Source organism: Alosa pseudoharengus, unplaced genomic scaffold (genome assembly GCF_046254945.1).
Source record: "Alosa pseudoharengus isolate Yale_2024_CS ecotype anadromous, Long Island Sound unplaced genomic scaffold, YU_APseudo_1.1 YU_APseudo_1.1_scf_16, whole genome shotgun sequence".
Classification (NCBI taxonomy): Eukaryota; Metazoa; Chordata; class Actinopteri; order Clupeiformes; family Clupeidae; genus Alosa; species Alosa pseudoharengus.
This window is the reverse complement of record NW_027468630.1, coordinates 33,331,760-33,352,030: the sequence shown is the minus strand read 5'-3', so window position 1 is coordinate 33,352,030 and position 20,271 is coordinate 33,331,760. Positions and strand designations below refer to the sequence as shown.

At 42.1% G+C, this 20,271-nt stretch overlaps 1 protein-coding gene across 1 annotated transcript; it reads left to right on the top strand.

The window, feature by feature from the left end:
- Nucleotides 1-16,435: 16,435 nt before the first annotated feature.
- On the top strand, nt 16,436-20,086 carry slc24a5 (solute carrier family 24 member 5). The gene is made up of 9 exons (XM_076287805.1): nt 16,436-16,589; nt 16,752-16,931; nt 17,046-17,129; nt 17,311-17,414; nt 17,571-17,671; nt 18,011-18,294; nt 18,512-18,718; nt 19,437-19,538; nt 19,622-20,086. Exons 1-9 carry the CDS (start codon nt 16,436-16,438, stop codon nt 19,942-19,944), a joined length of 1,539 nt encoding a protein of 512 aa, XP_076143920.1. The 3' UTR covers nt 19,945-20,086.
- Nucleotides 20,087-20,271: the final 185 nt, after the last annotated feature.

Here is a 20,271-nt window from a genome sequence, read left to right as displayed (position 1 = left end):
ACACCTTTTAGTAAGCGATACTAAAAAGCAAAACATAAATCACTCTGAAGCAGAGGAGGCTGATGGGCCGGTTGAGGGAGGGGGGAACTTTATTTTTAGACGCGTCTTGTTTTGAAGTTCCAGGCCAGTGGAGAGTTGAGCACTCCAGATAGCACTGGGAAAGTTTCCAAAGTCGTTTGTAACCATAGTGGCCAACATCTGGCCAGCTTGCGCCACTCCGCAGCTGCTCAGAAGTGGGGTCCAGCACAGCTGGCTGATAAGATCAGGTATGGGAGACTGCAGCAGCAGGGACCCGCCGCGCCAAAGGCAACTGCGTGAATCGCTGAACGTACAGTAATTACACTGTCCACTGAAGAATGACATTTCTTCTGAGCAGGACTGCAAGCCCCACCAGCTTATCTGCCATGATTCATAGTGTTGTCATTACCACTGCAGACAAAGCATTGTTTAATGGGCTCTTAGTTTCCGCTCCATGTGGGGACATTTCTCACTGTTCAGCATTAAAATGTCATGTCCATGAGGACACCATCCATCAGCAGGTCATTTTCACCACCACTGCGGAGGTATACGCAGCCAGATTTAACTACAAACAAGTTAGTGAACACATCGAGAAAGATTATAGCCCATAATGTTTCCTACTGGAAAGGGCTTTACTGCAAATAGCTTGCAGAGCCTTTAAGGAAAGCGTTTATTCTTCTAAATCACCACGGCAAACAACCAACATTATTTCCTTGTTGTTATTTCCAGGCTCAAACTCTAACAACACTTGTTCATCCTGGCTCAAACTGATCCTATGTTTGATCAAGCTGCTTTTGTGTGTCGTCACTGCCATCTCCATGTTGGCACAAGTGGCCCTTCATTTGCTTTTGCCAGGCAGCATTGAAAATTCACACCCAGTGGTAAACCCACCATTCGTCCTCCTCTTTCACACAATAGTGGCACATTCCCAACCCATGACACTGGCCTGCTGAAGGGGGCGCCGACACAGGGATGTCTTGATTGAAATGCAGGCCTCATAGAGGATAAACAACAAGGGGGACGGGCAAACACACGCAGCTTTGCTTGCTTTCTTTCACACCATCAGCACTCAGACCAGGCGCAGACCTGGGAAAGAAAGAGGGGAAGGGGATGGGTGAATGAAACCTTAAAACAAACCCAGACCCCTGCTACTCCCAGTTCAAGTGGGGCAAAGCGAGCACATAAGATGTGATACAAACTGAAATAATTAAATGGCTATAATCACTGCTGGTAAATACTAAACAACAACAACATGGTGAGAAAAGGCCCAGTGTTGATCCAGTGTTTAGAGTGCAGAGTGGCTCTAAGCCATGCTCTCCCTGCTCCCAGCACTCCCTCGCCTTGAGAAACTTTAAAGGCAATTAGAAGGTAGCAATTACACAGACAATTGTTAAGCCTCGTATGACTTTCTTTTTTTTGTCCAAAATATCTGGGAGGTAAAGCATAATTACTATTTAGGGAGCAGCTTAGAAATAGGTAACTAAAGAACATATTACACTTTGAAGGGAGTTATGAAAGACAAGACATTTTCAAGCGTAAATATTCAATGGGATAGTAAATGACTTCAAATCAAGCTTCAGACATGCCAATTAAAGTGATTTTTGGTGCCTTTATATTTTAATTAGGGTTTAAGACAAGAATAACAGTAGATGATTGAATTCAGCACAATTTCTTACAGCCGATGCATTTAAAAGAACCTTGAGGTAAAAAATTGACACGTTAATGGAGATGTTCTGAGCTCCTCTGAAAGAAAATATTGCCAGCTAGGGGAAAGAAAGCCCATACATGGACAAATGCTAAAATAGATACCAACAGAACTAATGAAAATAACAAACTAGGCTTGTACTCTTCTGCCTCAACATAGCCTTAGCCAAGCTGAATCAATCTGACAAAATAAGCAGAGCGCCAAGCTTCATTACCAAAACAAGGAGAAATGAGGTGACGGGTGAGGGAGATGCACTGCCCAGTTGGGATTTAAGAGCATAAATTGGGTTGCCAATTGGGAACCACTGCCCTGGGTTCATGTAACCTCCTATCGGTCAGACTTAATCCATGGCTCTACTTCTCTCCTCTGTCCATCACGCACCTCCTACCCTGCCACGGCAGCTTTCTCACAGCTAAGGGAAATGGCCTCTCTGCACTTCAGCACATACAGTAGCAGCTGTTTCCACTAGCTGGACCAACTGTCACAAGACCTCACTCTAAACCACAGCAGTAAGCAACCTCTCAGACTGAAGCGACTGTGTTTCCACAAAAATGCAATCACGAGCCTGATTCATTTTTTTTGTATCACACGAGCTTTGATTACATTTGCGCTGCATGAATATCATAGCTGAAAAGCACCATGAACACAGTCAATCACAGATGAAAAACAGAAATGATGCATTTCATAAGAAACCTGAGTTCAGAAGGACAAAGATACTCCACAAGAGTCTTTTGAATTCCCATCAGCACTTGTGTCAAGCTCTTTTTCACCCTAATGCAATTCAAATGAAATTCCTACTTTGTATCCAGTAAATTTGACCTTAACACACACCATTATGCAAAATATGCCAGCCCTCTCAGCTGTTTAAAAGGTACTTGTCAATCAGTGACTTTCACAAAAAGTTGGAATGAACTAAAATGCATATGACTTTCTGTACAGACCTTTATTATGCATTCTTGACAGGGAGTTGAGCTTGAAAAATAGGGGAGCACTTGAAGGGCTTTTCCATTACTGCTCAGTATCTTATGCTGATGTAGCAGTAAGCAACCAACAATAACCCCGTGTGGGGACTTGGGGGAGAGAGAGGTAGGAAACTGAATTGTCTAATGCGGCTTTTTCAAACCTACCCACAGCACCAGCATACTGCCAGTCAATGCAGGTAAAGGTGCTTAGCGGTCGATTCTCATGAGGACTTTGTTAGCTCAGTGGAGGACGGGGCGAGTGGCGGCACGCCTGGCAGGCACACGCTCCTCTGACTCGAGCCCACCTGGGGCCCTCTGATGTCAGGGTGGGGCTTAGGAAAGCCCCCAGAGCAGGGGAAATGAGCCAGACCTTTATATGGTGAAACACACCTTATCATCAGTCTTGCACGCAAGTGCTTTCACTACGTGGCTTATGGGAGGGTTGGTATTAGTCATCCGCACAGAAGAGGTGTGTCTGGCTAACAAGAGAGAACAGCAACGGGGCTTACTGCACTATACAAGCTTCAAATAGTAATAAAGTATTACCATACCTCTTCAGGCAATGGGACGAGACAAATTGTGCATTGGCTCACCAAAGCATGAATACAGGCCAAATTACATAGTCATGATTATGAGTCTAGGTCAGGACCTCTCCCATCGCTTGGTCTCCCTATCCTTATCCGTGTGTCACTTTGACTCAGTGATGACCCAACAGTTACACCTATTGTAGTGGTTAGTGGTAAAGGCATAAAAGCATCCCATACTTGGGAAAAATACATAACTCAGTGTTGGCTTACTAAACAGAATTCTCATTTAAATTTATACATGAAAAAAATGACCCTTTTCAAATGTTATTTGTTTGTTATTTGTTTCAGATGTTGCTATTTCACAAACATATTACTAATCCCCCCCACCCCCAACCATTCCCCCTCCTTCACTGAGCTAAATGATGAGAGAGTGGGCTTGGCATTCAGAGGCTCACACACAAAAGCCTCTTCTTACCCAGACAGGGCGCGCGGATCGATGGGTAATGACCGCAGCGCTGAGATGAGCTGCCTGTGCCGCGTCCGCTGGGCAAACACAGCCCTTTCTGTGCCAGGGGGAATGCTCACCTCAGACGCCACAAGCTGGAGAGTGGGAGGGGGGACGGGGCTGGCAAGCACACTGGCCACTGCTGCTGCTGGCCAGTGCCACTGAGAATCCCAACAAGGATGACTTTGTAAACCAGGGCAGGTGTTTACGATCTCCGGTGGAAAAAAACAAGGCAAGAAGGACTGGGGAGGATGAGGAATGGAGAAAACATGTTGCTCAGCTGGAACTTGGGAGTTGAAGTTGTTTTGGTGTCCGTGTCAGTTGTACGTACTCAGAAGGCCTGGTCTGTGTGAAGATTTGTTGCTTTTGCAGTGTGTTTTTTTTTATCATTATTGCACAAGTACTGTATATATTGGCAATACTGTATATATATATATGATATACAGTAATACTCTACATCTGTCATGTCTGCCAAGGGTTTCTGCAGAAACCTTTTTTTGCCAGCCCAGTGTTGGTCATTTATTTTAAAAATTCAAAACTTACCTGCAAATTTTTCAATAACAATCCATGTTCCTGATGCAAATATATCGTAGCTTATAACCTACAATGCACACCTAGGTAATCAAAACAATAACATCTTCAAATCAGTTTGACTGCTACCAGGTTGCCATCCTTGTGTGCGCTTTTTGATGAAGGATGGGCTAAATACAACAAATGGATAATGTCCAAATTTCCAAATCTGCCAGTGCAGGCTGCAACAATAACTTTGCATGACTGTGCTTGACACCACTTCATTCCAATTTGATCCAGTGGTCAAAATGTGCTGCTTAGCAAGCGCAGACATGAAACTAAACAACATGTGAATGAAAATATTCAGCTTTTAAATGCACAAGCATTGTGTACTGAATTTGCATTGTTTACTGCTGATCACTAGGTCATGGTGAAACCATATTGCATATTTGCATAACCAATGTTATGCAAATGTTATATTATTGTATAACCAAGTTATAAGGCTATAGTGAAAACAGTGCAAGGCCAAATTCTGCATATAGTTCATTTGTTAACACGAGCCAATTGTGGTTCAAATAAACAGAACTGGCCCAATAAAGTGAATAAGCCTACTTCCCCTTATTAAGATTACTGCCATTTACCATCATGACAGAGTCAGACTGAAAATTGTAAAGAGAATGAAACGTAACAGTCTAAAATTAGTTTTCTCTCTTGTCTTGTCTTGCAATCTAAGTGGTTGGACTTTCAGATTTGCATTAAATCAATACAAATAAAATAAATAAAATAAAAAAAGAGTTCCATGATTTGTTGATTTGTTTGCTTTGGCTACCAAAAAGTGACAACAACAACAAGGATATATCTTATGTTACCAAACAAAAACCAGCCATTACCAGCAAATGGAAACCCAGATTTGAACCCCAGTTAAAGTGACAGTGGGCCGCATGGGGTGGGGGGTAGGGTCAGACGCAGGTTGGGACTGGGCTTATTAAAAGCCTGCCTGAGGAGAGCTCCTTCACTGGGGAATCGGCAGGGGAGAGTTCAGTCTCCCAGGCCTTTGTGAGGAACAGCTCTCCATCTCACCAAAGAAGACAAGGTGAAGGGGGCCTGGCATGGGGGGGTTACAAACCATTCTGTTAAGCTTCAGCATGGGGTCGGGAGCGCCGAGGGTGTGCCCACTCTTAATTATGACTGTGTGTCTGCGGAACACTGTGTGACAGGGCTTTATACATAACGGGGGGCTGTTACTGCAGTTCCTGTCTGATTTGCCAGAGACATGAGGATGGGATTTGTAAGAGAACCAGCCATGTCAAGGATGCACACTAGTGTTACCGTGTCTCAGAAAATGCTCACTAATGACAACACACTGAAAATCAAAGCACCGTTGACTGTGCAAACATCTCTCTATGAGATTCCTCTCCATAGTTCGAATGCAGCTCTGAAAGTACTAACCACCTGCAATTGTATTTCAGACAAATATTTGCTGATCCACTGCTAATCGGATCATTGTATCCCTGCCTCTTTCCTACACCTCAAACAAAATGTTAATGAATATTGATGCTCAATAATGGTCAGGCACTACTCCAACGAAGATGGCAAATATTTGCACATACTAATATAATAATGATAACCGGGTGGTTGATAGGCAAATCCGATAAATATGTTTATAAATTTCAAGGTCATTTACAACAAAGCAAAAAATCAACATTAATCTGTTTTGAAAGTGGAGAGGCTTTTTACATGCACCAGTAATCTATGAGCACATTTACTGGCATGTCCAGGAACTGTTACGTAAACAGTAGAATTTCCAGTACTTTAGAAGGTCAAATGCATCATAAGGTTCATCATGAAATGTCATGTGGGGGGATTGTCCTGACTTTCACCCAGCTTTTCTCACATGTTTTTCTCAATGCTTTAACTGAAGCAACACATCAAATGTGAAGCATCTCCTGACCCAGGGAAAAGAACTTTCTGGCCCTGCTATGTTTGGCGAAACCTTCTCCTTTAATCTGAGTCTGCTTGTCTTGTTCTGCCTCTGCGTGATTACTTCCAGCTACTGGGACCTGACAGATCCATTTCACCAGAGAGCAGTGCTGACGGAGTAACAACAGCTCCCAACCCCAGGGCTCAATTTCAGATGAGGTTTACACTCACACATTCAGCACATGCAGAACATACACTTACACATGCTGAGGCTTTGTACATAGAGAATAGAGCAGTTGTTCAAGAAGGCATGTATGCACCTTCCCCAGGCCAAAGATTGCACAAAGTCACTGCACAGCATTGTAGAACATGTGGAAATAGAGCTTTGTGTTCACTCTGTGGTCTACAAAGACCATTTCAGTGTTAACAAAGTTTTACACATATACACAGCAGAAAAAGTCCAGTGACTGGGGTTTTAGAAATCTAAAACATTTCTTCAAAATATAAATCTCAGATAGTAACAAACTAGTACATGGATTCTGAACAGTATGAGGACTTTTTCCTCTACTTTGATTAAATATGTTTATATTTCATGCAACTGCAAGTAGTTAAACTAATATAAATGAAGTGCTAAAGCCAGAAACTTAAAATATGAAAAAGATGCTTCTAGTCTTAAATTAATCCAATTTGTGATTTATTGGAATGCAAAAGTGCTTAATTGTCTCCAGTCAAACTATGTAAAGAGACAACAGTTGGTGAATACTCCAGGCGTCTAGTTTTAGAGTACAGTAAATTAGACAGCGCCACACACTCATAACACACAAACAATGCATTGACAGAGAGTATTTTGGTTGAGATCTTTTGGAAATATGGATGTACATAAACTAAGATATAGTTTAACATTTGAATTGTGCTTTTGTTCAGAAGACAGTGTTTATTGTTCGTTTGACCCTTTTCACATCACTTCACATGGAATGATGCACTCCACTCTTTCCCAGTCTGTCTCTTGCATGTTACTGATAATATAGTGTGTGTGCTTTTGTGAGAACAATCCGTTTCTGTATTAAGACTAAGAGTCAGAGTGCATGTGACAGAGAAGTTGAAATACTGTTGCCTCCCCTGGTGCGTGTGCAAATCTTCACCTGACCTTCACTTCTCCAGATATGGTGTGTTAGGGATACTCATAGCCCTCCTCCTGCACTGACCACTCTGAAACACGTATCCTGTTTTTCTCTTCTTATTCTGCAGTGGCATGTGAAGGTCCAGCAAATCATTTATGATAGCATAATGTACCTTCAGCGAAGAGGAAAAGAAATCTAAGACCATCCACCTTCTACCAAACCTCTCCCCGTGTTTCATCACGGTATAATGTTTTTTTTTTATTCTGTTTTGTCTCTAAAGTGCTTTTTTATCTTCATGCAGACACAATACTCAATCTCTGTTTGTACTGGGCTTTAAAATAAAGACCTGTTAAGAAACCGGTTCAAAAGCTATTGGGCATTAGAAATAGGTCATCACCTTCGAACCTGAGATAGGAGACTATTCCGCGACAAGATCTTTTATCTTCAGTGAGGAGAAAAGGGAAGAAAACATCAGGTGGTGGAGAAAGGGGCTCAGCCCTTCCATACTCTGAGGCCCTGCCCACTTGTGTGAGAAGGTCATGAATTTGAATAGCAGGCCTTTGATCGTGGCGGGACACAGACTGACTTTAGCCCAGTGAGGTGGAAACCAGGGGAGGGGGGCTTTGCCATGCAGACTGGGCTACTGCCATTCAGCTGTAAGGGGTGAAAAATGATGGAGGCCCATGGAAGACAGAAGCAGAGCCTTTGCGAAAGTAAAAGAGTGGTGGAGAGATCTGACCCAGGGCCAATCATGTGTATTGTGAGTGCAAAGAGAAGCTGGTTAGACCAGAGGAGACTCCGTGACGTTGGCAGAAGACATATTTCAGAGGTAGGGACAGGTAGGAACCAGAAAAGTCTTCTTTTCTTCCACAGAAGATCTTGAAAACCCTTGTCGGCACAACTAAAAGAGCTTGGTACATTGCTGACTAAATATAGTGACAAGTGACCTGTCTGCAAACAATGGTGGCCTGTGGAACATGTTGCACCTGTGGATGCGATGCAGGTAACGGTTGAGTGAACGCAGCTCCACTGCTCGGGCGAGTAGAGGAGTTCCCTCCTTTTCTTTTACCTGCATCACTTCCCTGCCTCCAGCCGTCTCACATTGACCAGGGTTGGGCTGTAGGCATTGTTGTCGTTGTTTCACTTGATTTACCATGGTTGCACAGAGAGGGGCCAGACTGTTCAGTTAGCCATAAATTAAATCTTTGCCACAGTGGGGGGTTGGGCCTGTTTTTGTATGTGTATGTATGAGTGTCTGTGTGTGTACGTGTGTGTGTGTGTGTGCGTGTGTGTGTGAGTGACTCTGTGTGTGTGTGTGTGTGTGTGTGTGTGTGTGTGTAAAAGGGGCTGTCAAAGACAAAGAAATAAGAGTTTCTACGTGCAAGCCTATGTTGAGGAGCGCAGGGGGTGGGGGGTTGTAAGTTAACCCTCCCGTTCCACTCCCTGTTGTCAAACCAATATCACTTCCATTTTGAAGACAGCTAAAAATTTATATTTCCAGTCCAACGAGTTGGGATTCCTCCACACCCGTCCCTCATACTGCACGCCCAACTACTCGGATTAACACAACTGTTGACCACAGAAAGGGAAAGCAAATAAACAAACCACAACACTTCCAAATATGTCAGCTTTGGCCTGATGAATTGGATCCTATGTTGTGCCCACAAACAAATGCTATGCTAGTATCAGATTTTGTCCTCAGGACAAGCTCGTCCATTCTAGCACAGAAAACAACCCATGCTCTGAATGGTACCTTAAGTCCAAGCCCACATATCCCTTACGATTTCAACAAAAGAAACCTTCACTGGCCAGTAATCCATTCCTCTCCATATGTATTGCCTGAACAATACACTCCATTATATGCCTGTGACAAAACCTAGCATTGTCTCGATTTACAAAAGACATTATATGTGTGCAAGTATTTGTTGATATGCTATTAACAATTCCCTTTTTCATGTTTGTTTGTTTTTTGTATTTTTTAGATTGTCAGTGAAACCCATCTTTAGACCCAGACAACTGGCATCGTATTTACTGTTTGAAATAATTTCCAGTGCCAGTGATTCATAATTACTGGCCACATACTCCCTGACATCTATGCATCAGCACATTGTCCTCTAGGCATCTATCTCTCTGGAGAGCATGGTTAATCATCTACCCAATCATTAGGATAATTTATATTAGAAATTGCAAATAAAAGGGTAGGTCTTACAACATATTGGGTTTCAACTACTACCCACTGTGTGTGATTTAGTGGATGTCTCAAGAGGGGTAATGACGGGGAAATTGTAGCTCCAGTAAAAACAGCAGTGTAGAACAGGCATGCCCCTGGTTCTGTACCACGCCATTCTGTTTGGTGAGCTCAACAGTTCACCAGTTCACCAGTTTCTCTCCAAATACCCCAAGCAAAACAGACTTAGTTCCAGAACATTCACATGGAACATTTGGATGCCATTGTACCAAAATGCAAAGGAGGAACATTTGGGTGCTATTCTACCAAAATGCAAAGCTCCAACAAGCCAGCTCTGCAAATGGCTCTCCTAAACAGCCAGATGGCCACTCTGTTTAGGTGTTCTTTGGTGAAGGTTTGGAGGGACAGCTGACTCAGCTCACTGATAGAGGAGGGGAGAGAGAGAGCAAAATCCCTTTCAGAGCACGGCACTCCACACAAACAAGCCTGCGCATCATGCAGTGGTGAAACAAAGCTCGTCCTTATTGACCACGGGGAAGACAATGGCTTGGACACCACAGGGCCTCACCTCTGGGCCGGCCCCAGCTATACAAACAGCACGGGCGGTTTCGGCAGCTCCAGTTGGCCCGGCAGTGCCCTGCGGTTTGAGGCCATTCAGCTGGAGACAGCTCAGGGACCATCCTGCCCCGGACTCCATACAACTCCCAACAATGACGGGTCACTTTCCTTTCACCCAAGGGCCCATTCAGCTGGCGGGCTTTGTCCAGCCTGACCCCTGGCAGTGGGTCAATCAGAGAACGTGTCAAAGGACGAGCAAAGCCCTTTTTCCAATGTTTTAACTGGGGAGCATCTTCACACCCATACTTATCTCAAGCTGTACAGTTGAGGGATGTTGTTTGCTGTACACTGGATCTCAACAGCAGATGCAATTACTAGCCAGTTCAATCCAAAGAAGGTTTTTAAAAATAAATAAATAAATAAAGACAACAACAAATAGCAGTGATAGTAGATTCTTAATAATCTACTTCCTAATTATACGAGGCAGTTAAGACGAATGCTAATGCTTGGCCCTCCTCCTCCCCACGCCTCCACCCCAAAGAGGAATACATCACACAAACAAGCACACGGACTAATCAGTACTTTGAATTGTGCCGGCCAGCAGATTCCTTCAGGATTTAAACCTGCTTGGCCAGGGCAGCATGGACAGCCGGCACTGAAGTAATCTGACATATGGCAATTCTCAGGCTTGGAGCAACAGCCTCTCCCCAAGCACTTTCACTGTGCCCACAAACAGCAATTAAGAAAATGTGCAATTAATTACCAGCCAGGGGCAATAGGATCGGAGCATTGATTGGTTGCCAAGCAGGACAAAACAGTGCCTCATATAACATCGACAGTTTCGAGAGGGCTTTAAAAATTGAGTCCTTTGAAAAGAGCAGCAGGAACATACAAAAAAAGTAATTTCATAATCTATCTCCTATTTAATCTGATCATAAGATAAATGTACTCCAAGCTACTCATGATGAATGAATTAAGCCAACAGAAACAAAACACAAGTTGGCATATAAAAACACTTAGTATGGAATGATACTAGGAAGAGCTTTACACTAGTTACATATTACCCCAAATATAACTGACTGCCTTCTCCAAGAGCCTCACCCACAGTAGTAAACACAGGCAAGTGCAAAATGACTGCTTTGTGAATGCACTCAGTGGCTCTGAACCTTTTCAGCTACTGGAGAGCTGTTCTGAGGGTACAGGGAACATAACTGCTGCTCTTCTTCTCTAAGCTCAGCAGTGCCACTGAACAAAAACATTGATGTGGGAAGGCCAGCACACCCTTAGGATGCACGCCCTGAGAGGCTCACAACATTCCCACGCACAAGGTGCATGTTGAGACATATGAACGATCTGTTCAAATCTGACAAATACGCCCTTTTCTTTTTCTATTATCGACTATTGACTGATTTACTGCTCCAAAGAGTAGGTTTCCTTTTAAAGAGTCGACATTCACAACTCACTATTCAAAACAGGAAAGCGGGAATTATCTATGAATAAAATCAGAGTCGATATTGTGAAAAGAGTTGGATTCATTCCTGTGCCTGACAGTAAATAGCGCACAAATGTTCCTCAAGGTGAGACTTAAGCAGCCACAGTACTCTGTCAGTGCACTGCCAGTCATATAAGGATTTGTTCATTGTTAGATGCTGACCTTCAGACTATCTAAAGGATACTATTGCACAGCCTGCCAAAAAGCTAATGCTTCTTCATCGTGGCTCAAAGGAGCATATGTCCATGGAAAAAAATTGTCTCAGCGCAGAGGTCAGCACCAGTGATGTTTTTCTTATTTTATTTATAAAGGTCTTAAAGGATGTCTGTACCTACAAAGGGGCATGAACTGTATTTATCCTGACAGAGCTTGGCCCTACACCGATGTGAGCCTCCGTCTGTTGACTACATTACAAGAAAACAGGCAGCAGAGCAAGTGGTGACTTGACTGTGCTGTGTAATCCTCTGCCATGACGCTATTCACCCAGGAGATGGCACTACTTACCCCAGGAGATGGCATCTCAGATGACTACAGAAGGTGCTGGAGCAAAAGGGAGGGTTGTCCACTTCTAATCTGACCACAGTTCTTCATGAGGTCCAGCTTACATCATTACTCAGTTGGCTGTCAAACAATGTTGTAGACTTTTGTTGAATTACCTGAAAGATAAATTGATGCAGATGTTGATGTCCAATTCCATTCATAATAATTCTAACAAAAAATAAATCTTATGTACTGTAGCTTTAGAGACTTCATTTGTAGACCCTGTATCATGTTATATACTGTCTAATTCTATATCATCTAATATCATGGTCTTGATTGCATGCCAATACAAGTCGCCGCATCTCTCCCAAACCACTACAACTTCAGAAAGGCTTAGAGGTTTAAATTGACTCTTAAACTAATACTAAAGCACAGCAATGGTGTCATAAACATGTGAACCATTAGAGTTAATCCATCTAATGCAATTCATCAGCTTCAGTTAGTTGGGCCAGCCCATGATGACACTTAACTCATTCAGTCAATAGGAGGCAAGGGGGAAACACTGGCTCTATAACTTTTTTGCTCATAGTTCAACATTTATTCCCTCAGCTCCAATAACATTAGACCTCATAGCTTTGCTAACCTCTTACCCACAAATTGGATTTCTTCTTCCAAGAATGTTTTGTTTCCCACATTTGTCAGGCCTTTCTTTAATCAAATATATTTACTCTTCATTAATGTAATTGCTCTGTGGATGAAACTAAGCTGACCACAGCAAATTTAATTAGCCCACTTTAGATAATGCAGTGGTACTAGGCAGATTCAGGCGGAACATTTTTTCACAGTAAAGATTTACAGTCTAATGAATGAAGAAGACAACCGCACTCCTTAGACTCTTTTGATGACTCTTGAATACTGAGATTTCATTAACTATGAAATGATGCAAATCTCTTGATGCTGAAAGGCTTCCAAGAGAGGCAGGAAGGGAAAAAATAGCATGCTACTCTTGTAGTCATGGCAGCTTATCTGAAAAGTGGAAACGCAAATGTTCACAGTCTGCTGTTATTGTTTTTCGCATGGATCACATACTATTACCATTACTTTTACTAACTTTAACAACTTCACAGTATTTGCATGTTCTGATTTTTTAGTTCAGCCAGGAGGAAAAGGCAACAGACTGTTAATGAAATCTACCCACAGTGCAACTCTTCACCAAAGCCTCCTTTCTTCCTCCAGGCCACTCTCTCCTGCTCCACGGACTCATGACTCTCAACACAGCCCTCCACAATATTGCACGAAACCTTTGCTGGGTTGGGCGCTTTCAAAAGAATATAAAGGAACTAATTGGTCCGTGTAGCTTCAGCCCCTCATTCAGTGTTATGCCTTGGAGTGCAGCATGCCGCTCTTCAACCCATTAACGGTACTCCGCCTGGAGACGTTCACATAAAAAAAACACATCTTGGATAAAGGCAACAGTGGTTGTCCAAAAAAGTGTTAAGAGGTCTCTTAACTGGTAGTCAGGAAGGACGGGGGGGAAGTCAGCCTGTTGGATTATTTCTTCCTAATTAATGAGGGACTTTTAATATCAGGCCACCTCAGGGGGGTCGTGACAGAACTCAGGCTCTGACACCTCCTGAGACCCTTAGTCAATCTCTGAGTATGAAATAATAGGGTAGGCCGGCAAAGGTGTAAAGAGAGACCCACTGCCTACCAGGAGGTAATTACTGGAAGAAGTGCACACCGGACTAGAGAGTCGTTCCCAGGCTTCCTCTCCAGGCTGATGAACAAGGAAAATTGATGAAGCCCGTTGTTAAACATACTTTTTAATTGAACTTGGCTTGCAGATGGTTTTAAATGACAGTCGAGTTCAGTTCCGTGATGAAGAACATCTGGGGAAGCTGCTTGGAGAAGGGATTTCTGTCTGGTTTGTACGTTCGCCAGTCCAGTGGTCAAGCTTCACAAGGAGTTGAAGAGGAGATATCTGATTGTCCCTTGCCTGAGTTTCCCCTTATTTTTGTTTTGTTTGCCAGCTGAGTAGATTTACTTATTTCACACAAATGTGTGGTAAATCTTTTAATTCTTCCATTCAGCCAAAGGCAGAGCATGCAAATTAATCCCTTACTTCCATCCAAACACAAAAAAATACTAAAAGTTAAAACACTATATTTTCGCAAGTTAGGCGCAAACAATTTAATGTAATCCGTGGTGACACTGAACATTTTCCACCACAAGCAACAGGGAAAAAAGAAGGAAAAACACACAAGGAACTGCGAAGCTCTAGTCTGGCAAGTAGCACGGAGATGAAATTGAATCTGGTCTGTTCCCGTCTCTCCCCTCTAGGGCCTCGCACTCAGCTCCAAGAGAGCTCAAAAAGCAGCTCTGCATTTCTACTCAGAGACAGAAAGCATATGGGTTTAATAAACGTGCAATATGTTTGATTTCGATGTATTTCAAGGAAACACAGATGCTGTCAATTCATGTAAACAAGGCTGTCCTCTACAAACTTGCCGAAAAGATGAGGTAGCACGTGTGCTAAAGTAGTTGGTAGGCTTACACCGTCTGCTGTTACAACAACCGACAACTAAAGACTTTGTGAATAGTTAGTGCTCCAATTTCAAAGTCAAACAAGGTCATTGCTCTAATATAGTGCAAATGGAAAGATATAAAAGATGCTGCCGTCTGTGAAAGGATGGACTAACAACAATACTTTTCTGAAAAATGTGGATGGACTAACACTGCCATCTGTTGATTGTCTAGGACAACACATGCAACATGCCACAATTTATGTCTGAAATTCTAGGCTATGGAAGGTGTTATTGTAAAGTTGCCAAGGGGTTTTATTTCCTCAAAGAGAAATCATAATGTAAAATGATCCAATTAATAACTTTAATTGATGTGTTATGGTTTAATAAGTGGGATATTTTCAAATACAATCAGTGTGCAAAGATGGATACTGGAGTTCATAATAAAAAGGAAAATGTTCCTGTTTATGCAAATAAAATCAAAAAAAGTTTGAGTTTGTTAGGCCTGTGCAAAGTATAGTTTCTAAACACTGAATTCAGTCAACTGAAAGGCAAACGACTCTAGGCCCATATGGCAAAGATAAGTTGCATTAGCCTACTGTGTAAAATGCTATGTGCAAATCTAAATATTCAAACCCCTAATTCATGTTTTCCACCATGGTTTGTAAGGCTATTGTGCTGTCTAACCTACGTTGCTGTAAGTAAGTGGATCCTATCTCTGTGCACTGTAAGTGGATCCTATCTGTGTGCACTGCCATTTTGAAACTCAAGAGGTCACTGTACCCAAAACATTGCAAAGTGGGCAAATTTAGAGCCATGAGGAACTACATAATAGTTAAAGGAAAATATAGGCTATAAACGTTGTGTATTATACCATGAAAAATTAACCTGGCAGCAGAATTAAAGTGAGGGATTTTCAAAAATGCCACTAATATAGGCCTAAAGTTATATAGGCTATATCACTAACAGAAACTGGGATAAAAAGGCCAAGATTTCTATGGAGACACATTCCTGGGGAAATGCATTTAATAAACCACTGAATACGTTACACAGGACATGCCTGGCTTGAAATATAGCGTATAGGTAAGCCTACTCGGGCAAGTCAATAAACAGAGCTCGCACACTGCGGTTTTTCGCGTTCTGTCCTCTATGAATAAAAGGCAATTGTAAAATCATTCAACTTACCACAATGTCTGAAAGTATAATACAACGTATGTCTACTTCAAAAAGAAAAACAGAAAAGTTAAAAGTGATCAGGTCCGTGCGCCATCGGACAATTCAGTAGAGTGTGAACAGCATCATCTCAACTCAAGGAGAATACCTAGCTACATGAACATGCCCCAACATGACCTCGGCATCGTGCACACACTTCTTTCGCAGCATCCTTCACATGAGCAGTGACGTCAACACAAAAAAAATGGTGCCAATGATATATTGATTGGTATTCATCCGTTTTTAAGTTCTAATCAGCTCGCTGGGCCTAATCTAACACATAACTTTATGAAACAGGCCTACACTAATGCAGCCCTGGATAAATCAATGCCTTGCATATTTGCCGTGCATAGCCTACAGCCACAAATAATTTAATTATGTTGTTTGTTTATATTGCCATGCTAATTTTAGGAATTAACTGTGGGCCAATAAACCTCTACCCTGAGTTAAGCATTCCTGCCTCAGGGTTTGATATGGTTTCGTATTAGCCGCAGGCACGGGGCCTATTCAAGCAGAATAAAGTTGTCTCGTGATTTCCAGTCCTTTGTAGAGCAGCGTGCAAATGATGCTTTCCTTGACTGGTCCATCTAGTTCAGTTGAGCTGTGGATGTAAGAGGCTTAGGCAGGGAAAACTTTTATGTTCTAGCTTAGTGTGGCAGTCTCATGACTTGACTTCTTGTAGTTCCAGAGTTAGTGTAGGCAAACTAATTAGATAATGAATAAAAACGTAAGTAATCACAAGAAAAACAGAAGAGATATTTTCTTATATATTTTAGCATTCGTGCTTTTTTTGTATTGCTCGGTACAAACACTGTTCTATTTTTCAAAGTCATATCATGTGAATTCTCCAAGAGTACGCCGGGACACTGGTAAGAAACAATTTCATAGCAGTATGACCTCAGAGCTAATTATATTCCATTTGCTTTCTTGTCCGAGAATGATTTTGAAAGCTGTCCACTCCAGAACTGTCATGGGCTTGAAGTGTAACTGTCTTGCATATTGACAGTGAATAACTGGATGTTTTCTTTTAGAAAATGAAACGGAGTGCGTGTCCCCACAGTCGTCGGAATTCCCAGAGGGTTTTTTCACAGTGCAAGAGAGAAAAGATGGAGGGCTTATTATATATTTTATGATCATTTTCTATATGTTTTTGGCCATTTCTATAATTTGTGATGACTACTTTCTGCCATCCCTTGAAGTTATCAGTGAGCGTAAGTGGTCATTGCTTGAATGATTTGTTTGATTGAAATTGTTTTAAGTTGGTCAGGCGTAAGGTTATGCACTGAGAATAATGTAGCCTACTTCTCTGTTATACTATTTTACAGGTCTTGGGCTCTCACAAGATGTAGCTGGAGCAACATTCATGGCAGCTGGAAGCTCAGCTCCAGAACTAGTTACAGCTTTTCTGGGTAAATAAACCTGTGATTATATCTCTATGTAACTGTTGTGTTTTATTTTAAAACTATTCAAAAGGTCAAGACATTTTAGTAATGTTTTTTTTTTTATGTATTTCACGTCAACTAAGTAACAACATGATTTAAATCTAATCATGCACAGAAATTCTGTCATTCATAAATTATAATTTCTCAGGTGTATTTGTCACAAAGGGAGACATTGGGGTCAGTACCATTGTAGGATCAGCCGTTTACAACCTCCTTGGTATTTGTGCAGCATGTGGACTCTTAACCGCTGTGGTATGTAATCTTCCATAAAAGGTTTGCTTAACCACATTGTACATGAAATGACCAACTGAACAGCCTGTTCTGGGTCAATTGCAGACCCATCACCTGAGTCGTGTAGTGAAGATACAGTACTACACTGAGCTGAAGTATTTTGTTTACAATGTCTAGGTGGGGCGACTCACCTGCTGGCCACTGTTCAGAGACTGTTTGGCTTATGCTATAAGCGTGGCTGCTGTAATAGCAATAATCTCAGATAACAAGGTGTACTGGTGAGTAACATCATTTCCTCAATATAACCACAACATTGTCAGGAACAGTAGCATCACTACCGCATACTGTACAAACAAAGGACATTGACTTTGGTCCTGCTGAGTCATGTATCATTTAGCAATTGCACTTTTGTCAATATATTTCTAATCTCTTGTATTATTCCATCTTCCAAACCAAAAAAGCTCTGCACAATTACTTTAACAGTAATTGTAGATGCCCTTAAAATTAGCTAAATGCTTTATTTCCCAATTCTTTGAATAGCCTTGTGATAACAAAAAGTATATTTTGTAGATCAAAATGCCACCACAGTGACCATCATATTGTTTGACATTTTCCAGGTATGAAGCAGCTTCTTTACTTCTTGTGTATGGGGTATACATAGTCGTGCTCTGCTTCGACATCCGAATCAGTGAGTATGTGTTACGCAAGTTCAGCCCTTGCTGTACCTGTGTGGCCAAAAATGCAGAGGAGCGCAGCGAGCAGCAGCCCTTGGTGGGCTGGCAGGACGACACAAGCCTCCGCTTGCACCGCAGATCCCGGACAGACAGTGGCATCTTCCAGGACGATTCGGGATACTCTCACCTCTCTCTCAGTCTTCATGGACTAAATGAAATCCCAGAGGGTAAAAGACACATAATGATTCACTTTCAGTGTGACAGTTTAAATTATGGATTGGTCTGCATGAAATTATTTACAGCCCCTTTGTGGTTATAAATTATTAACTGTAGTTAGGTCTGCCAAAATTGATAATATATGTGCCTCCCTACTCATAAAATGGAAGTACTCAAAAAAGGAAATTTGTAATTCCAATACTGAAATCCTCTACTGTTTCATGACAGAGCACAAGAGTGTTTTCAAGATGCCTGAGAATGACCTGAAGCGTATCCTGTGGGTGCTCTCCTTGCCGGCCATCCTGCTGCTCTTTCTGACCATACCAGACTGCCGCAGGCGCACCTGGAAGAAATGGTACATGATGACCTTCTTTATGTCAGCTGTGTGGATCTCTGCCTTTACTTATGTACTGGTGTGGATGGTTACCGTGGTAGGTAAGGAAGAAGTCATTGTTTTAACTTTATAACACTTACAACAATATATTTATGTTTATATTATTGACTATGGGAAAGAGGAAAACTAATTTGGTAAATAAGATTTTATTTTGTAAATATTTTTCTTTGGAGGGATGTCATGTCTAGAGAATTCAGTTGGCTTGAATATTCCATATTTTGAATGGTAGGCTTACGCATGTGAGCAGTAAGCCATGCAGAGTAGTCACATGCTGCACTGGCTAATTCCTGAAATGCCAAGAGTTTGTATCCCGGGGAGATTAGTATAGCCCCTTCATCTTGGGTCAGACGTGACTCTCCGCCAACGCAGGATTAAGGTCTATTTTGCCCTGTGGGTTACCATGAGAAACCATGTGATGCTAGCAGAGGTTGTAGAGTATAATAGGATTATTATCCTGCTAGTTGTCATAAAAGTCTCACATGAGGAAAAGAGGAGAGTAACCATTGTAAGCCCACTGAATGGACCGCCCAGGTACTACGACTCTGTTGCCCCCAGGAAAGCGTGATGGTCACTAAGCACATCCTGAATGTAGTTGCCCCCAGGGTAGCATTCTTAGTTTTATCATGAGGCACAGCTCTCCACGTAGAGCCTCTTAAATCCCTTAGGCTCACTCCCATTATCTAAAGCATTGCGTAAATGATCTGAGAATGCATTAAGAATACATTACCGATAAGTCCTTGTCTTCGTCATTTCTCTTAGGGGAAACGCTGTCCATCCCTGACACGGTAATGGGCCTCACTCTGCTTGCTGCTGGGACCAGCATTCCAGACACAGTAGCCAGTGTCATTGTAGCCAGAGAAGGTGAGACTATAACTCATATCGTTTAATTTGTTTGTAGTTGAAAAAGTGAGGTGTCCCTCAGATCTACTTTCCCCTTTTCTCAGGCAAAGCAGACATGGCCATGTCCAACATCGTGGGATCTAATGTATTCGACATGCTCTGCCTGGGTCTGCCATGGTTCATCAAAACAGCATTTGTGGACACTACCTCTCCAGTCGAGGTGAACAGCACTGGTCTGGTGTTCACAACTGCCTCTCTTCTCTTCTCCATAGTCATACTTTTTGTGACAGTGCACGCAAACGGATGGAGATTGAACTGGAAGCTTGGAGTCGTTACACTGTTTTTCTACATTGTTTTTGCCACTCTGTCCATTTTGTATGAACTGGGAATTATCGGTAACAACCCCATCAGAACATGCAATGACTAACTGATTATCCAAAGAAATTGACCAAACTCAGGAACCACTGGACAATTTGAAGAGGCCTGACCTGCTAGGCCTTATCTTGCTTCTGAAAGGGAGTCAGTCTGGGAAGGCCAAAACTGATAAGCGTTTATGATCCCTTTACACAAGCGACATAAAGAGGAACAAAACACAAAATAAAATGGGAAACCAAAAAAATTCCACTCATTTGTCTGGGTATGTGCATGGTAACGGAAAAGTACAACTTCACGTTATTTAAATAGCTTCAGGATCTCTCATATAACAGTTTATGATATGCAAGCTAAAAATCAAAGTAACAAGCACACTTGATCT